Source organism: Uranotaenia lowii, unplaced genomic scaffold (genome assembly GCF_029784155.1).
Source record: "Uranotaenia lowii strain MFRU-FL unplaced genomic scaffold, ASM2978415v1 HiC_scaffold_294, whole genome shotgun sequence".
Taxonomy (NCBI): Eukaryota; Metazoa; Arthropoda; class Insecta; order Diptera; family Culicidae; genus Uranotaenia; species Uranotaenia lowii.
Window position 1 is genome coordinate 31,563 of NW_026598195.1, and position 18,438 is coordinate 50,000.

General features: G+C 41.3%; 2 protein-coding genes across 7 annotated transcripts; both read right to left on the reverse strand.

The window, feature by feature from the left end:
- Positions 1–4,802: 4,802 nt before the first annotated feature.
- LOC129759858 (dynactin subunit 1) lies at positions 4,803–15,286 on the reverse strand. 6 transcript variants are annotated; one of them, XM_055757396.1, is made up of 11 exons: positions 15,154–15,286; positions 14,798–15,048; positions 14,611–14,735; positions 14,294–14,320; positions 13,485–13,550; positions 9,075–9,149; positions 6,805–8,684; positions 6,580–6,743; positions 5,800–6,518; positions 5,604–5,743; positions 4,803–5,541 (listed from the first exon to the last, which is right to left on the reverse strand). In XM_055757396.1, the coding sequence occupies exons 2-11, from the start codon at positions 14,972–14,974 to the stop codon at positions 5,081–5,083; spliced, it is 3,834 nt and encodes a 1,277-aa protein (XP_055613371.1). In that variant the 5' UTR covers positions 14,975–15,048; positions 15,154–15,286; the 3' UTR covers positions 4,803–5,080. The 6 variants fall into 6 exon arrangements, with proteins under 6 accessions (XP_055613371.1, XP_055613372.1, XP_055613373.1 ...); XM_055757397.1 differs by having other exon boundaries at positions 14,798–15,075; positions 15,154–15,257; XM_055757398.1 differs by lacking the exon at positions 14,294–14,320.
- A 672-nt stretch (positions 15,287–15,958) lies between these two features.
- LOC129759862 (uncharacterized) lies at positions 15,959–17,317 on the reverse strand. The gene is made up of 4 exons (XM_055757407.1): positions 17,099–17,317; positions 16,883–17,043; positions 16,646–16,817; positions 15,959–16,588 (listed from the first exon to the last, which is right to left on the reverse strand). The coding sequence occupies exons 1-4, from the start codon at positions 17,238–17,240 to the stop codon at positions 16,092–16,094; spliced, it is 972 nt and encodes a 323-aa protein (XP_055613382.1). The 5' UTR covers positions 17,241–17,317; the 3' UTR covers positions 15,959–16,091.
- Positions 17,318–18,438: the final 1,121 nt, after the last annotated feature.

Sequence of the window (18,438 nt, forward strand, 5' to 3'; positions counted from 1 at the left end):
AGTTAACGCAGGTGTTGGTAGAAAGATTTTTCCTAAATCCAAATGAGGTTTCGGGCAAAATTCGTCTTTCTTCGAGGTATTTTTGCAGGCGTTCCAGCACTGCTGAGTTGGCGATTTTCGTGATTGCCGGTACAAGGGAAATGGGTCTTTTTCCAGCTATGGTACTCTGATCGCGACCAGGCTTAGGAATCGCGATAACTTTTATGATTTTAAGATTTTTATCAATGACACTTTTCTTCCACATGTCATTCAACATTGATATTAGTTTATCTGTAACATCAGGGTTTAGCTGGGCTAAGAAGTCATAAGAGAGATTATCTACTCCTGGGGCTGATGATTTTTTCTTTTTGCCAAGGATTTTGTACCAAGTCCCCATGTCCATTAAGTTATCATTGGCTACGGGGAGAGGGGTATCGAACGTTTGTGGATCGTGTGGTCCGAAATGCGTGTCTAAAAATTGCTCTACCAGAACCTCGTCATCTCTCAAGAAGTTATTCTCTTTCCTGAAATATCGTTTACCTGTTAAACGATTCACCTTTGCCCAAAGTACCTTGGAGCTTGTGAATGGATCAATTTCGTTAGTAAACTCATCGAATCTCTTCCGTATCTCCTCTCTTTTTTTCCTTTGGAACATGGCAGCTTTCTTTTTAAATTCTACAAGGTTTTCAGGGGATGATATTCTGTTGAACTCTCTTCTGGCTAAAGTTTTTGCTTTCCAAGCCTCGTCGACACTGTCTGACCACCAGAACTTGGGTGTCCTTTTACTTTTCAACCGATTTTGTTTGCATATTTACTTTACGTTATTCGTCAGATCACTTATGGTATTTATTAGGGATGATTCAAGTTCGGATAATTGTTTAGCTATTTTGGTTTTATTGTGGTAAAAGTTATTCTGGGTTGGTAGTTGTTTGAACCAAATTATTTCAATGCACATATGTTCGCTGGAAATCCCGTAGTCTAAAACTTTCCAGGTGAGAGCGTTTTTTAAGTTAGCTGAGCACATTGAAATATCTATAGCAGATGGACGTTTGTTGATTTGGAGTGGGATGAATGTCTTACTCCCGTCATTCAGTAAAAGCATTCTACTGCCGTTGATTGCATTTAACAATTTAACGCCTTTGCCATCGCTAACATCATTTCCCCATTCTACATGATGGGCGTTGAAATCGCCCCCTATTATAACCTTTTGATGTTGATCGAGGTTACAGAGAATAGTACGAGTGTCTGATTCAAAATCGGTCAAAGAAATTGATGGACTCATGTAAACAGAGCATATAATCAAGTTTAGCTTGTTTATCTTTAGACTGACTACCTGTGTCGACCGCGAGAGGTTTTGTGGTGTGGTAAATTTGGTGAAGCTGTATGAATTCTTCAATAAAATTCCTGAACCACCATAACTATCTTCCCTAGAATGAGGGATGAAATGGTATCCTGTTAAATTGTATTTATTGGTTCCTTCATATAAGGTACACCGGGGCAAGTGCAAACGGTTTTCACCATAGTTCAACTTTCACATGTCCTAGAAAAATATGTATATGTTCAAAAATTATCAATTATCGTTCGTTGCATCACAAAAATAGTTCTCAACAAATTCCCGTTGAAAGAGAAAAATAAAAAAATGTTGGTAAAAAGTAACGGTGCTTTTGTGAAAAAAATTCAAAATTTGCACTTGCCCCGCTTATGGGGGCAAGTGCAAACGCAATACTTTTTGAAAACTAATTCACAGATGAGTCAGTGTATCTGTCCTAAAATGAATTGAATACATGTTCCGGTACGTTTTATCAAATTTTATTAATATATTTGCTGTTTTCTTGCAATATTGATAACTTTTTGGAACTCCATTTTTGGTGACTGTTGTTTTAAGCAAAAGACCTTCATCTACTAAGGCATTACGGAACTTTGAACATCCGCTTCAGATACAACACTTCGAATGCCCCTTCTGACCATTTTAATATAATGCTGAACCATTTTGGTGATGAATTTTCTGAAATGGCTGATGTTACATGGCTTAAAGGTGCGTTTGCACTTACCCCGGTAGTGTCGTTTGCACTTGCCCCGCAGCGCGGGTTAACAAGAGCGAAAATTATTTTCACAACTTTCGAGTGTACTGAAAATTTATCATAAATTTTCTGCTTTCGTTTGAATATCGGTCTCAAACACTCACCTTTTAATGAAAATTCGGATTTGAATGCCCATTTTTGTAGCCAAAATATACAAAACAAAAACACACTGTTCATGTCTATTACGTACTTGAATTCGTGTGTGGTCAAACAGTGCCGTGTTTTAAGTGAAAAATTTAAAGAAAGTTTAGTTTATCTATGTCAGATTGTTTGTTTGGGTCTAAACAACAATTTCTAGAAGAAGAAATATTTTTTACATTTTTGGTAACAGAGAAAAGTTCAACGTTTGCACTTGCCCCGAGTTTGCACTTGCCCCGGTGTACCTTAATTCATTTGTCCATGTTTCGGAAAGAATGGCTACTGAAAAATCTTCTCCCGTGAGAACTCTTTGCAATTCCGCCTTATTTTTGTGTAAACTTTGTACGTTGATTTGCAAAATCTTGAATTCGTTTGTAGTGCCCATTTTTAGAGAGTAGAAGTAGATGATGCAGTGAGAAAAAAGGAGATTTTGTTTTAAGTTTATTTTTGGTTAAAGACTTCCGAATTGGCTAAATTGAAATGTCTCCTAGTACAGGTGTTGAAAAGTTCTTTAATTTGGTCTTGTGGTCCCAAAAGACCAATAAACTCAGTGTAGAAGGTTATCATTTTTTCCTGAAATGATCTTTCTAATTTTGCTTGTGCCTCTCTTACCTCATTTTCATAACGTTCTTTGTCGCCCACGTTCCATGGGTTTTGGAGTCCCAATCCGATGTTGTTGCTTTCCGCACTTCTGACAATGTTGTTCCGCTGTTCTGTTGTTACCTCTGCAATGCTTTTCGACGAATAATCATCAACCCGGGCTCGTTTCCCTTTAGTTATCGTTGGATTTGGCTGGTCCTTGTACACCCTAACGGCTGCTTGTATGGTCTTACGTTCCTGATTCGTCTTGTTCCATTGGTCTCTCAGGGGGTCCTTCAACCGGTAGCTGTTTCGTGTCATACTCGCAAAGCTTTCCATCGGAGTAGGAAATTCATTGACGTCCTGCAGTGGGGAGTACAAATTTTGGCTGCTCATGGATACCTGCTCTCGTGCTTCGGCATACGTCCAGTTACGTTTTGACATAAGAACTTTGATGTCGTGCTGTCTCTTTTTCTCTGGACAACTGTTGTCGGTGGATCGGTGCCCAGGATTACGGCAATTGGCACACTTAACCGGGTTTTGACAACTTTCGAACTCTTCTGGAAGTTCATGTCGCTCTGCACACTTGTCACAGCGTTGGGCTCCTTTACAATTCTTCGTAGTGTGACCGAATCTAAGACAGCGTTGACATAACACAATTGTGGGCGTATAAGGTCTAACTTTCGCGGGGCAACCGAAGATTCTCACAGACTCTGGCAATTGTTGTGCACGGAAGGTAATTCGCAATCTGTTGATTGGTTCTTTTTCCTTGCCACGATGCATCCGGTTGATGCTTATAATTGGAACGACGCACTCAGTATCTTCAGATAATTCTGTTATATCTATATTAGTGGGGATGCCTGATACTATACCGGTTATACAAACAAGGTGTTTCGGAATGTATGCTCTATATTCCTTGTTATTTTTATTTATGTCTTCAACTAAACGATTTGCTTTGGCATAGCTACTTATGAATACGATAATTTTGTGCTTACTTACGTACTTCATGTCTGTTATGGACTGTTTGTAAAGGTTCATCTTACGCAGGGTGCTACCCAAGGCAAACTTGTTGATTTTCGCTGTACTTCCGGTTGATTCTTTGCGCAACTCGAAATAGACTCTGTATGGACCAGTATCTGTAACAGCATAGTTGTAGTTCACCAGTTCTTTCTCCTGTTGTCCTTTGGCCTCATCCATTTGCTCCTGTTCCTTTGTCCAGTCCGTATGCGTTGTTTTTCTGATCGCTCCTTTCGCTGTTTCGTCCGGGTCCGGGGGATCCGGCGATTTAGTGACGCTGCTCATCCCGCTAACCTCACTTCTTCATGCGCAACGCACTTTTCAATTTTCTCAAGGTTTCTCCTATCCCAAAACGAAAATCCACTATCCACCGTTTATTCGCTATATAAGTAACAGTTGAGCACTATTTTTAACTTTTTATTCGTAGCTTTTAATCCGATTTTCCGACAAATGACCGTAAGCAAAAAAGGGGACTTCTGCACATAACCAAAATGGCGGACCGAAAAGGCCTTTCTGGCCACAATGTTGTTTTGTTTTTGTTTACTTTCATGTTTGTGCGTGTTTGACATTCATCACTCTTAATTCTAAACACTAAATTTTGGCTCGATTGAACCCAATCACTACACGCTCAAAATTAAACAAGCATAAATACGTATTTATAACGCTACATTATCTTCTTGTCTAAATTTCATTCTTTCTCGTTGAGAAGGTACGTACAGGGCTTTTATAACTACTACAACAGGGCTTTTATTAGATTTAGTTATAAAAGCGCTGGGTACGTATCCCAAATACTTCTTATTCGCTCTACAAAACTACGTTATGAAAATTCATTAAAATACTTTTCAAAGTTCAGCAGAATCAAAACGAAGCTAAACACCTGACACAAACCTACTTTACGCATACGAATTACCCTGAACCGTTGCCATCTCTTCTTCGGTTGAGGCAAAAGGCTCATTAAATTTCCCAGAAAAATAAAGGATTTCTCTAAAATAACGATGTATTATGTAGTTGATTTTCCTATGAGTATATTTTATGCCAGATTATGCCGAGGCTATAATAAATAAGTATGTCAATAAAAAAAAAAGAATAATTTCTCAAACAATACCATTCTAATGGAATAAGAATCACTTTCGCATGATGACGTTAGGGAAACCGTTGGCTTCATCTTTTCATGTCTTAAGGGGTTAAATCGATCGATTCAGTACAGTAGCTCGTATTACGGTTATGTAAGCATCATAGAAATAAACGTAACGTTTTCTCTTACCTATTAACTGCGTCTAAGCTGCCTAAGCTTTAATATTAACCTTGAAAGCCGTGGCCAGTTCAGCCGAAGGGAACATGGCGAAATCCCCGCGTGCCGCTCGGTGCGGTTTTCGCTGCAAATATTCCTCCATGATTTCGCAAACCAACCTTTCCGCCTTGGTTTTGATTTCCCGTTGCTGTTGGCGCTGTTTGTTGTCATGATCGACGATGCACGCGGACACGTTGCCACGGGCAAACTTGGTCGAGGGTATTTCGGCACCCCGCACTAGCGACATGATCCAATCGTGCTTGACCTTGGTGATTTCCTTCTCCAACTCCTCGATACGGTTGTCCTTTGTTTGAGGTACGTGGAGCGGTTCCAGGTTGGAGAGAATCTTCTTGAACTCGTTGGCTTGCACTTTCATCCGTTCCGCACGCTCATCCTTGAAGGCTTTTTTGAGCAGCGAAAGTTCTTGGTCGATATAGGGTGAACTAGCCGTAATATCTGTTGGATGAAAAAAGAAATGATTATCATTCCATTTAGTAAAATCGCTGGACAAAGCTTACCGAGAGCTGTTGTTGTTTTGAGGTCTCCTTTTTTGGGATTGAATGTTTTGATCTTTTCTCGAAGGCTAGTCCTTTCATTCTCCAGGGAATCGATGTCGTTCTGCAAGTGATCCATTGTTACCTCGAATTCTTTCTCTTTCCTTGAAAGAAAAACAAAAATTAGAAACTAAACTTGAAAATATTTATGTAAACTCACTGTTTGAGCTGCTGTGTGATTTCGTCGTTTTGTTTCTGTAGACGCGTGGTAGTACTTTCGAAATCGACCTGCAGCACTGACAGTTTCTTTTCGGCCAAATCCTTACGGATTTGCATTTCGGATAGTTCGTTCTGCTTAAGCTTGGCGGCCAGCTTGAGCTGTCGGATTTCAGCTTCCCGATTTTCGAGCGTTGCCGTGAGAGTTTTGGTCTCCTCTAGTTGTTTCTTAACGGCTTGAGCCCGTAAGATGATCGGAGCAACGGGTTTCTCTTCGGGAACCTTTGCATTTGTACCGGACATAATTTCGTACTCGTGGTCCAAAAGGTATTGTGCTAGTTGACTCATGTCTGTACTCGTATTGCTCAAAACTGAACGGATGTTTTGAGAAGGCCCGAGATCGTCCTGCTCGTAGACCTTTTCACAGGCATTGGAAATAATCTCCCACAGCTTATCGTGAGCAACGGATACTTCAGATTCAGGATCCGCGGTAACCATCTGAACCATCTGTTTGGTGCTGTAGAACATAACGCTCATCAGTTTGTTCAACGCTTCGGCCGTTTTCTTTAGGTTCTGCAACGTGTTCATCGAAAGGTTACACTTGGTGACGGCCACGTCCTGAGGTAGCCGGCGTTTGATCAGTTTCAACTGCTGTTTGACTGATTCCACATTCTGCACAATGTACTGCATCAATAAACCGGAATCACTGGTCTCATCACCACCCTAAAAGTTGAAGAAGAGAAACATTGTAACTGTAAACTTACATAAAAGAAATAATCTCTACCTTGATCAACGTCTTGATCACGTGGGAATCGGTCCAGATAGAATCGCATGCAGCCGAAATAGAAGCAGTACAATCACGTACGATTTGCGTTTCGTTAACCAAATCTTCACCGGACAGCAACACCAAGTACATTGCGTTGAAAAAGTTAACACACTTTTCGAGATCTAAAAAAAAGAAACAAATTTACAACAATGTATAACACAACAAATTAAAAAAAAAACTTACTATCAGTAGAAGAGTTTTCGTCCAATTGATTTGCTTTGAGGAGATCGACAATTTCGTCGACCATCTTCTCTTGGGCCTGCATTTCCGGAAGCGATGAGCCAATCTTAAGCAAAGTTTCCGCCTGGCAGGCCGTCAACCCATACAGGAACTGATGCATTACACTCTGAAGATTATGTACGTGATGTAGCAAACGGGACCGGAACCGGAACTGGTACACTTCATGTCCACCGACAATGGCGTTGCGGTCGATTTGGGGCACAGCCGAGAAACGTTCCCGTGCTTGGCTAACGATGATACCGGATTTGAAAACGAGTCTTGAGATAAGGAGAATCACGAGGATTGCATCATGATCGCCACCACGGGCCATAAACACTTCCGGCATGAAAGCAGTCAGGTATTTAACGTGCTCATTGGCCTGGGTCAGTTCAATTTGACGCAACTGTAGGTCGATAGCGCGAGTGAACGCCTTAGACTCGGCAAACATTTGCTTGAAGTCGATTGTCTCCGAAATGGTGTCTTTGACGACCTTGTTGGATTCTTGATTGAGTTTCTCGCGAAGTTCTTGACACTGGTCGTTGAGACGCTGAACAAGTTCTCGGAACTTCAGGATGGTTTGATCGCGATCTACAATGGTTTCCATTGCTGCGTCTTTCTCGCGTATGGCTTCCCGTTTGGCAGCGTGCGCCATGTCCAGTTCTTCGCGCATGTCCATCTCAAGTTCATGATTGCTCTCAACTAGTTGCTCGTGAACTTCTTCAAGTGCCTCTAGTTCAGCGACCTCATCCTGTAGCTCTTTCACCTTGTCTTCCAGCTCCATTTTCTTTTCGGCTAGTTGTTCGACCATTTCTTCAGCTCCCAGCGCTGCATCCACTTGTTCTTGAAGGTCACTCAGTTGAGCCTCCATTTCATCAAGCTTCGAGGAGAGTTTCTCCTTCGTTCTCTGCAATTCAGCCACTTCGGATTTCTTAGTTTCCAATTCCTTCTCGAGCTTTTGAATTTCATGTTTCTCGTGAGCAGAGAGATCTCTCAAGCGAACCAGCGTTTCACGAAGTCTCACGTTTTGCTGTTCCAGTTGTTTAAATTCGTACGTCGAAGTTCCACCGGTGCCAGTTCCATCTCCAATTATGGCGCCTTTTTCTTGCATTTCGGTTTTCAAAATTTCCAAATCAAGGGTCAGCTCTTCAATACGTTCCTTTGCCGTCTCCAATTCCAAAGCCAAGGTGTCTGCCTTCTCCTCGGCCATCTCTTTATCGAGAGTGATTAGTTCAACATTTTCTGATAATTCAGCCATCTCTTCTTGATGCAAATCCCGTGCCTCGAGAGCATCTTTAGCTTCCTGTTTAGCTCGCTGCAGATCTCGTTGCAACGACGAGTGAGCCTCCATAATCTTGCTCTTGAATTCAACCAACTGATCGTACTGGGTCCTAAGTTTATCGAACTCACGAAGTCGCTCCTTGTCTTCAGTTCTTCTCATCTTCAAGGTTTCCAATTTCTCCACCAGGTCTTTGTTTTGCGTTTTCAAATCCTCGATCTCCTGCTGCAGTTGCATCAGATGGATGCGATCTTCGGTTGTCGAGAGAGCTGGCGATGGGGACGTAAGCGATTGTCCAGGAGTAAACTGAGGTTTCAACGTCTCAACGAAACCTGTTTCAACGAACGAAGCTCGTTTGGATGTTTGTAGTGACTCCGGCGGACTAATGTGAGACTTATGCACCGGTTCATACCTATCACCGGGCTTCATCATGGTAGGAATCGATGAAACCGGGGTCGGAATTGACGAGTGGCCTGAAGCCGGGCCAGTAGGACGATCATTGCCCGGAGAGGTTAGCTGCGTTTTCGACCCTAGCGAACTGGTGCTACGGTTCAATGACATGCGAGAACTACAATGATCGAAAACAATAGATTTAGTAGGAAGTATTGACTGACAAAAGCGTTTGAAATAATTCCTTCTAAGTAAGAATGAAATCAACTTAACAGGGTGATTCCCAACAGGCAGCAGCAGTTGGGATGAACAAGCGTGAAACTTGCGGAAGCATTCACACCGGGGCAGAAAACATAACGGTGGGGAGGTGAGTTGAAAGCAAGCATTTGTACGAACAGAAATATCCGGGAACAGCGGAATTGTTCAAACAAAACAACAACGAAAAATGATGGTGAACCAATTATGGCATAAAAGTGATGGGTAATAATAGCTGTACTTGAAACTTTATATAATGTTTGATATGCTTTTGATTTTGAGTGACAGATAAAAAGAAAGGAACACGGTTAACCTGGACGATGAGAGTGTCATGGTCATTGAGGCGCGCTTCGACTGGGGCTGCTTGACGGGTGACTTACGGCGGACGCTGGATCAGATGGAGTCAGATGGTCGGTAGATAGTTATGTGATCGTGCGGGTGTCACCAATTTTAAGGGATGAAGTTTAATACCAATAGTAGTAGTTGATGATTAGTAGGTTATACAATGAATATTATTAGAATACAGGAAGATGAACTTCAATAATAAACTACGCATTATTTGGAGATTTACTGAAGGTAATCAGGAAAAAAATCTACGGTAATTAAGAGCAGTAACCACAAAAAATGACAAATTGTAAATGAAAAAGACAATGAAACTAAATTTAGATCAGCTTTAAAATGATGGGTACCTAATAAAACTTAAAAGCTACATGAAACAGAAGGTATATCCCATGGAGTACTGTGTCTATATAATGCATGCAGAAGAAAAATGGATTGATTTTAATTTCTGTTCATTACAGAGTTGTGAGAATTTACCCGCCACGCTTGACTGGACTAGCTTTTTTTCAGGAATTTTCATCCGGTTGGATGATTCATCCCGCGCCAGACTGGACTAGCGATTTTCCCTCAACATCACGGGTACTCCGAATCGAATTGCACTAAATAATGTGGTTGCTATTGAGCATGTGACTCAGCGATCCGAAATAGAGATACAGCATACCAAAGCGAGTTATCGAAGTCGTATGGGAAAATTGAATATTTTGTACTGAAAAATCTTCTGTGGATCGGAGTTTGCTTATGGTACATACATAAAAGTTCAAATTTACTCATGTAAACGTTACTTAAAAATTCTGCAAAAATCATGGATAAGTTTTGAACCAAAACCAGCATTTTAGACCTCAGGGTTTGAGAAATTTAAAAATGACCCTAAATCGATACAGTCTGTTGCGGGGCTCGACAGGAGTTATGGAAAGGCTTCCGATTGATTCAACCTGGCGGAAATTGTCGTTTTCTAACGCTAGTTCATTTCATTTCATGTTTCAGTTATGCGAGAGCAATCTTTAAAAAAAAAACAAATAATAATAGCAAGGTAAGTCGAACCTAGCAGAATAAATTTGATTTCAACTTTTCATGATCTTATAATTTGATTATTTTCCTATCCAAAAATATTACTTAGCCTACAAAAAGGCTTTTAATTATTGATGATGTGGATAGTATAACTAAAGGCGTTTCCTTAAAATAAATTCTTGAACGTTTGTGGATATACATACCTATACTTATTATATTTTATTTACATAGTATTCCGTCTCACGACATAACTTGACGAACATAATTCCTAAAATTCACTCGGTCCATGGCAACCGTTCTCCAATTTTTCGGACATCCCCATTCGCAAGATCACTTGGTCTAACCACCTCGCTCGTTGCGCCCCCGCTCGTCTTGTTCCTACCGGATTCGTAGCGAACACCTGTTTTGCAGGGCAGTCGTCCGGCATTCTCGCAACGTGTCCCGCATAGCGTATCCGGCCAGCCTTCACCACCTTCTGGATACTGGGTTCGCCGTAGAGTCGCGCGAGCTCGTGGTTCATCCTTCGCCTTCACACTCCGTTCTCCTGTACGCCGCCAAAGGTGGTGTACTCGAGCAATATCCATGTCTTGTGCCCGTAGAGAACAACCGGTCTAATGAGCGTCATATGTAGGTTACACTTCGAGCGAGGGCTAAGTCTTCTCAACCGCAGTTGCTTGTGGGGTCCATAGTAGGCACGACTTCCGCTGATAATTCGCCTCCGGATCTCACGGCTGGTGTCATTGTCTGCGGTCATCAGTGAGCCAATATAGACAAAGTCTTCGACTATCTCCAGCTCGTCGCCGTCGATCGTGACCTTGTTATTACTGGACAAGCGGATTCGGTCGGTCTCGGATCCGCAGGCCAGCAGTACTTCGTCTTGGACGTATTAATCATCAACCCAATCCTTCCTGCTTCGCGTTTCAGTTTGCGGTAGATGTCTTTCACTGCTGCAGATGATCTGCCGACTATATCAATGTCATCGGCAAAGTAGATAAGTTGACTGGATCTGCTGAAAATCGTGCCCCGCATTTCGCCCAACGCTCGTCGAATAACACCTTCTAGCGCCACGTTGAACGTCATGCAGGATAGACCATCACCATGTCGAAGCCCCCTGCGCGTTTCGAATGAACTCGACAATTCACCCGAAATCCGCACACAGCACCGCGTTCCATCCATCGTCGCCTTGATCAGTCTGATCAGCTTTCGGAAAAGCCGTTCTCGTCCATGATTTTCTATAGCTCGTTACGGTCGATCGTGTCATATGCGGCTTTGAAGTTGATGAATAGATGGTGCGTAGGGACTTGATGTTCTCGGCATTTTTGGAGGATTTGCCATAATGTGAATATCTGGTCCGTCGTTGACCGTCCCTCCATGAAGCCGGCCTGATGACTTCCCACGAATCTGTTTGCTTGTGGCGTTAGGCGGCGGAGTAGGACTCGGGACAACACTTTGTAGGCGGCATTGAGGACAGTGATCGCTCGGTAGTTCTCACAGGCCAATTTGTCGCCCTTTTTGTTGATGGGGCATATTACCCATTCCTTCCACTCCTCCGATAGCTGTTCTATGTCCCAGATCCGGACTATCAACCGCTGTAGGCAATCGGCCAACTTGTCCGGGCCTGTTTTGATGAGTTCAGCTGCGATGCCATCCTTCCCAGCCAACTTGTTTCTATTCAGCTGGCGAATGGCTTCCTTAACTTTACTCATCGTTGGGAGTGGCTCCTCTACGTCTTTGACTACGCCGGCGATGTATCTTCCCCCACCGTCTTGATCTACTGCATGTACGCCGTTCAGGTGTTCATCGAAGTGCTGCTTCCACCTTTTGATCATCTCACGATTGTCCGTCAGGATGCTCCCGCCCTTATCCTGGCACATTTCGGCTTGCGGCACGAAGCCTCTGCGGGATGCGTTGAGTTTCTGATAGAACTTTCGTGTTTCTTGGGAACGATGCAGCTGCTCCAGCTCCTCGAGCTCCTCCTCCTCCAGGCAGTGCTTTTTCTCCTGCAAAATTCGGACTCGCTGCCTCCTCTGCTGTCGGTGATTTTCCACATTTCGACGGGTGCCTCTTTGGACTACTGCCGCCCACGCGGCTTTCTCTTCGTCCATCACCCTCCTACACTTCTCGTCAAACCAGTCGTTACGTCGAGTTCGCTCCACATAACCGATGACGTTCTCCGCAGAACTGTTGATGGCTGTCTTGATGGTATCCCATCGAGAGGGGCTTCGTCAAGCTCGCCCTCTGCCGGCAGCGCTGCTTCGACCGATTGCGCGTAGTCTGCCGCGACCTCAGGTTGCTTCAGTCGTGCGATATTTAACCGAGGCGGGCGCCGGTTTCGTGTGTTGTTCACTATGGAGAGTTTTGGGCGCATCTTCACCATCACAAGATAGTGATTTGACTTGATGTTGGCGCCTCGACAGGATCTGACGTCGATGATATCCGAGAAGTGCCGGCTGTCAATCAAAACGTGGTCGATCTGTGATTGCGTTTGGTACGGTGTTCTCCAGGTGTACTTGTGTGGGAGGCGGTGCTGGAAAAAGGTACTACGTACGGCCATTCGTTTGGAGGCGGCGAAATCTATAAGCACTGACCACACTGACATGACACTTAGAACAAAAATTCAACCATTTTCTGTCTAATTTTTTGTTGTCAGATTTTACAGGTTCGTAATACCGACGACCTGAAAAATTTAGCAAAAAATGCCCTGTAAGAAAAATGGTCCTGTTTAGCCCGATTTCAGTGCTATAAGTGCTATAAGTCTGAGGCCGTTTACGTTGGTCAGCTGGTGCGCACTGAACCTTTCAATTGTCGGTTTGAATTCCTCCTCCTGGCCGACCAGAGCATTAAAATCCCCGATGATGATCTTGATATCATGTGTTGGGCAACGGTCGTATTCACGCTCCAGCTGCGCGTAAAATTCGTCTTTGTCGTCACCGGTACTTCCGAGGTGAGGGCTGTGCACGTTAATGATGCTGATGTTGAAGAACCGGCCCTTTATTATCAACCGACACATTCGTGAGTTGATCGGCAACCACCCGATCACGAGCTTTTGCATCTTTCCCATCACTAAAAAAGCTGTTCCAAGGATATACCTATACATATTATGTATATTCACAAAGGCTCAAGAATTTAATCTTTAATCTCTATTTAAAAAAAAAAATGAAAAAAACGTGCATTTTTGAGTGATTTTCATTAACATATTCGAAAAATTTAAACTCTTTTTCTGTAAAGTGCAATCATCGGAAACTGGTTTGAATTTATTCTGTGGGATTAACAAAACAATAATTGAAATACTCAGCTGATCTAACCAAACTACTGAACAGAAAAAAAATCTGAAATTAAAAAAAAACCAACAAAAAGGAAACTACTGTACACTTACGCCGTTGGTTTCGCGGCAAACGGTGTAGATCCCGGCATCGAAGCTATTGAACGTACTGATCCAGCACTTTACGATTATTGCATTCAACATGCAGCATTGGTGAAAAACAATAGCGAAAAATGTTTTCAAGTAAATATTATTCAGTCATCATTATATCACTACTCGATTTTAGTAGAACACTCAAAAAAGGACTGAAGAAAGCTACAAGCTAGATTGCGGCTGAAATTATTATGTTCGCTCTATAAACTATGGGATCATTCAAATATTAAGTAATACTTTTGAGGTAGAGGGGTACAGCAACTTGTAATGCTTTGTGAATTTCGGTTAGAATATACGTAATACTTGAACGGTCCCTATGTATGTATGTATACCTATCGATTTGAGCTGAGTTTTGCTGCGAAAATGAAAATTTACCTAACTATAGTTTGGAAGAAAACACAAATAGAAAACGAGAGGTATAGGTGCAGATTTTGCCAATCGATTTGTCGAATCAGTCGTGGATCGATAATGGTGTGTGGAAGAGAGAGAGATTGTACTGTTATGATGACTACTTTCTAGGTATATGGAACTTTGAAACGTGATGCTGGAGGATCACATTTAGTAGGAACACAAACACATTTTCAGTACAGTTTGATGAACGAAAACATGATTTCACTCTCTATTGACGAAAAATGTGGTTTTGTAAGTGATGTTTCGAATGATAATGAACATTTTTGAAACGTTGCTCTTCAATGATAAAAATTTGCTACAGCTTGTTTGGCAATTCACAAATAATTTTTTTTATGAAAGTCGAAACATAAAAAACTTACGTCGTTTTCGAAGGTACACGTTTAGCACTAGCGATATTGGATTTTGTAAAATGTTTTTAATTTTGTTTGAAGTAAATTTACAAGTAGAAAGTATTCGATTTCGTTAAAAAAAATAATCCGAAGGAGAAAGAGAGCACAGAAATAAGTTAACTAGTTTTAGTAAAAATTGTGAATTGTAGAAAATTTAGCGATAAATGTGGAACAGTTCTTAAGGTCTTGACAGTTCTGAAAGATTATTTAGTAGAAGATGAATTCAAATTCGATAAGATGTGTATGATTGTAACGCATAACACGTGCTTGCTCAGTTTCACGCTTACCTGCTTAGCCGAGAGCGAGGTTTCTCTTCAGGAGTTTGAACTTCCCCCGTATCGATGGGTTTACCAGATTCGTCCAGAAAGATAAGCTGCGTGGGACGAACAAACATTCCATAGTTTTCCTCACACTAAAACATCGTAAAACATGTTAAGAATTAAGTATTAAGTATTAAAAATACAGAAATATTACCGTAAAATACGTTTGACCCTTGAGGGATCCGTTGTTTTTGCCCTTCGGTTCATCCAGAATAATGCCAACCCATTTGCCCACTGCAAACGAGGCCATCCCGACGTACGCAATCGTTCCGCGGACATCCTTTCCGGTTACCTCGATGCGTTGTCCCACCTTCAGCAACTTTTCACTCATTTTTGTTAGTGGGGCGTAAACTTTTCCTTATTTTATTTGTGCTGTCGATTTTCCGCAATTAATCCTATCTGGGTCTGAAAGTACACAATCGAATGACATCACTGCCGTTTTGCTTTCGCTTCAATATGCTGCAATTTAACAGCTACTTTTGTAAAATTTGCCTTCCCAACAATACTTACACTTTATATTAAAGATCCTTCACGAAATTAAACAATTTTTTACACGATTGAGGGGATATTTTCAATAAAATTTACAATTCTTTGAAATTGCACATTTTGACGACAACAAATTTCTCAACTCAGCAGAAAATTTTCGCTGTTTTCCTAACGTTTGACAATCAGACGTTTGTTCATTCATAAATCATCGCGGCAATGGATTCAAGGCGTCTTATTAGGGCGGTCACAGAATACGTGACGATATGGAAAATAAGGCGAATTTTATTCAACCTTGAGGCATTGCCGTTTCGCACATCGCCAATCAACGGAAATCCATTTGGCACAAAATAATTCTACGTACTTCTTTTTTTTCTTTGGGTTTTGAAGGCTAGGGCAAATTTGCCCAACTCGCCAACCACGTACTTCTTTATAAGTCACATCTTATTTAATAAGATTTTGCCATCGATTAGAAAGAACAGCTTATGATCGCAAAAAAGTTTGATAATCGTGAGTTGGTCGTTTCTGCCCGAATGGATACTGCAGTACAGGTATGGGGTATGGTCAGTGCAGTGGTGACATGGTAGATACCTCTTAATGTAATTGTGCTGTTAATAAATTTATAAATCTCAAAAAAGATAAAAATATAAGAAAATGCTCACGTCAAGATTCGAAGACAACACCACAAAAATTGATTTTTCTCCCAATTTGTTTTCTTATTCACTCGTGAGCTTTGATTCAAATAAATAGACAGTGATTTAGCTTCTTCGATTTAGCGAATTTGTTGTTATATTCAACAAAGTTTTTTTTTTAATCCCTTATGATGGGAAATTTAAAATCATTATTAACGGAAATCTGACAATATATAACAAATTAAAATTGATCGTACTTCAAACGATCGTCTGAAAATAATCAATGATCATCAACAAAAACAAATTAAAAACGGTAGTAAAATAACATGAATGCTAGTCCAGGTCGTTGAGTCGATTTTCCAGAACGACTAAATACTGCTGCATGGATTGTAAACGGCGCAAACATCGCGAGATGCGACGTTTGTTAATTTTGGCCTGCTCCGAGTAGTCTGATTTGATCTTCTGGTTGGCTTTCTTGGCCACCTGGTAGCGGTCTCGGTAGTACATCGCACTGTGGTACCACTGAGTCAACAGCAGCTGCTGTCTTTCGGGATCGTGGATGGTGGCAAATGTGTTCAACAGTGGCGGTTGGGAGGAGGCAGCTGCATCTGCCTGCGGGACTGTAACTTTTGATGGACTTTCGTCATCAGAATTGTCATTGCCTTGATTTTCAACGTCATCTTGCTCATGATCATCGGTCGTCGAACCGCAAGTCGCTACCGCCTGTTCGTTCCGGGTTCGAATAATTTTGCCACGATTGTGAGCTTTTTTGACCAGATGAGCCATTTGACTTTCAAATTGTTCTTCACTTTTGTCCACGAACCAGGCAACTGAAATATTTAGAAGAATAAGTTGGTTCAAATGATAAATGAAACGGAACCCCTGACCTTTCATTGCGCTCATAATCTTTGAAAAATTGTCTCGCAATGTGTACTCATATTTGCCTTCCTTGATCCGGGCAAACGCCACCCGCTCAAGGACCTCATCCGGAATGAAGGTACGGAACATTTTGCTATGATTGCCCCCGTGATGAACCGTCAAAAGCCGTAGGTGTTCAATCTGTATCGAAGGAATTCATTGTTATCGTTTCAATTCGAGTAAATCGATAAATAAGAAATTCAGACCAAACTTTCACAAAAGAACACATTGGAAATAGCGTTCTCCAGGTTGATCAACTGTTGCAGCTCTCGAATCGGAAGTAGATTGATGGTGTTGGTCGATCCAGTATGTGATGCTTCCACTTTGTTAGGAATTGATTCGGTGATAATTTCTTTATAAGTTTCATCTTTAAAAAAATTGAAATTACAAATTTTTATACAAAAGAAACTTGTCTAACTTACCAGAAGGCCAACGGGCCGTGCTTGCGCCGGAACCACCTTCGTCACCGGAAGACGCTCGCCGGTTGTAGCAAGGTAATCCGTACTGCAATGGTTGCTGGAATACTTGCCTTAGAGATTCCGGGTTGCTTTGGAAGGATTGCATCTTGTAGTATAAGTAATTTAAAAAATTGTAAATTGGACGAATCAACCCATCACACGAACTAACTCGGATATCACGAATCACGGGGGCGTTTGTTTGCTTACTGAAATGAACTTTTTTCTAAGTTCATTTTACACTGAACCAAATGTTAATATGTTTTTTTAGAAGCTGTTGTGTTCAATGAAATTCGAGTTCGATTATTCGGAATGGTTTGAAGGATATTCTTTATGTCCATCACAAATCACAAATAAATTTGCTTTTCATGTTGATTGATAGTTCAGTTAGGAAAGAAAAGTGTCCGGTATGGAATGCTTTGAAAATTCGATTGGAATCGTTTGAGAAATTCTATCAGGAAATTCCGTTTCGGTTATGTTCCACTGAACGCAGCTATTTTTTTTTATTTTGAACACTCTTCGCATTTATGACAACAATACCAGTTTGAAAAATATCTGCTCTGCTCTGTCAGGACAGGGGTGCCAAGTGGTTTTGATAAAAATCAGGACCCGCAATGATAAAAATCAGGATTTATCAGGACACCACTAAATTGATGAAAATAACATGCAGCTCTGCTTAGATTGCGTAACTAAAGGCGAAATTCAGGTGCTGAAGACGCCTAAAGTTATGCAACTACAGCGAGAAGAACTTTCTATGTCCTGAAGTTAACAACGAAAAACACTATTTAAATATCATTTGAACCAAAGATTATCATCGGTTAAATTAGTTTAACCACAGAAACTCTGTGGTTTAACTATTTTATAGAAGATTTTTTTTTATTTTCTCACCATTTAACAATAAATTTATTTAAAGTTTAGATATTTTTCAAAAATCAGGACAAATTAGGACATTTTAAAGGTCATTTTAAAAAAATCAGGACAATTCTAGCGTTTTTGAAAAATCAGGACGGCCTCTCAAAAATCAGGACAAATCCTGAAAAATCAGGACACCTGACACTCCTGTGTCAGGAGGATGCAACCTTATACAAACCGTGTGGCGAACATCTTAAATCATCAAAATCAAGCTCATCAAGCTTAAATCTGATCAAAAAACTTAAAGCTAACAAAAAAAAGTTAAAATCTGAGAGAATCTGATGTTCGCCACCTTCGCCACAAGGCTTGGTTGCATCCTTCTGGCTCTGCCACAGTATATTTCTACGGAGCAAAAGGTAGTAGTATGTGTGTAACAATTTCCCATTAGTTCTGTG

Coding starts and splice junctions, on each gene's coding strand:
- LOC129759858 (XM_055757396.1), bottom strand. CDS start 14,974: ATGAGTGAAAAGTTGCTGAAGGTGGGACAACGCATCGAGGTAACCGGA. Junction 14,736..14,797: donor AGGGTCAAACGTATTTTACG/GTAATATTTCTG, acceptor ACGATGTTTTAG/TGTGAGGAAAACTATGGAAT. Junction 13,551..14,293: donor CGTGTACCTTCGAAAACGAC/GTAAGTTTTTTA, acceptor ATAATCGTAAAG/TGCTGGATCAGTACGTTCAA.
- LOC129759862 (XM_055757407.1), bottom strand. CDS start 17,240: ATGCAATCCTTCCAAAGCAACCCGGAATCTCTAAGGCAAGTATTCCAG. Junction 17,044..17,098: donor CACGGCCCGTTGGCCTTCTG/GTAAGTTAGACA, acceptor ATTTTTTTAAAG/ATGAAACTTATAAAGAAATT. Junction 16,818..16,882: donor TGTTCTTTTGTGAAAGTTTG/GTCTGAATTTCT, acceptor CCTTCGATACAG/ATTGAACACCTACGGCTTTT.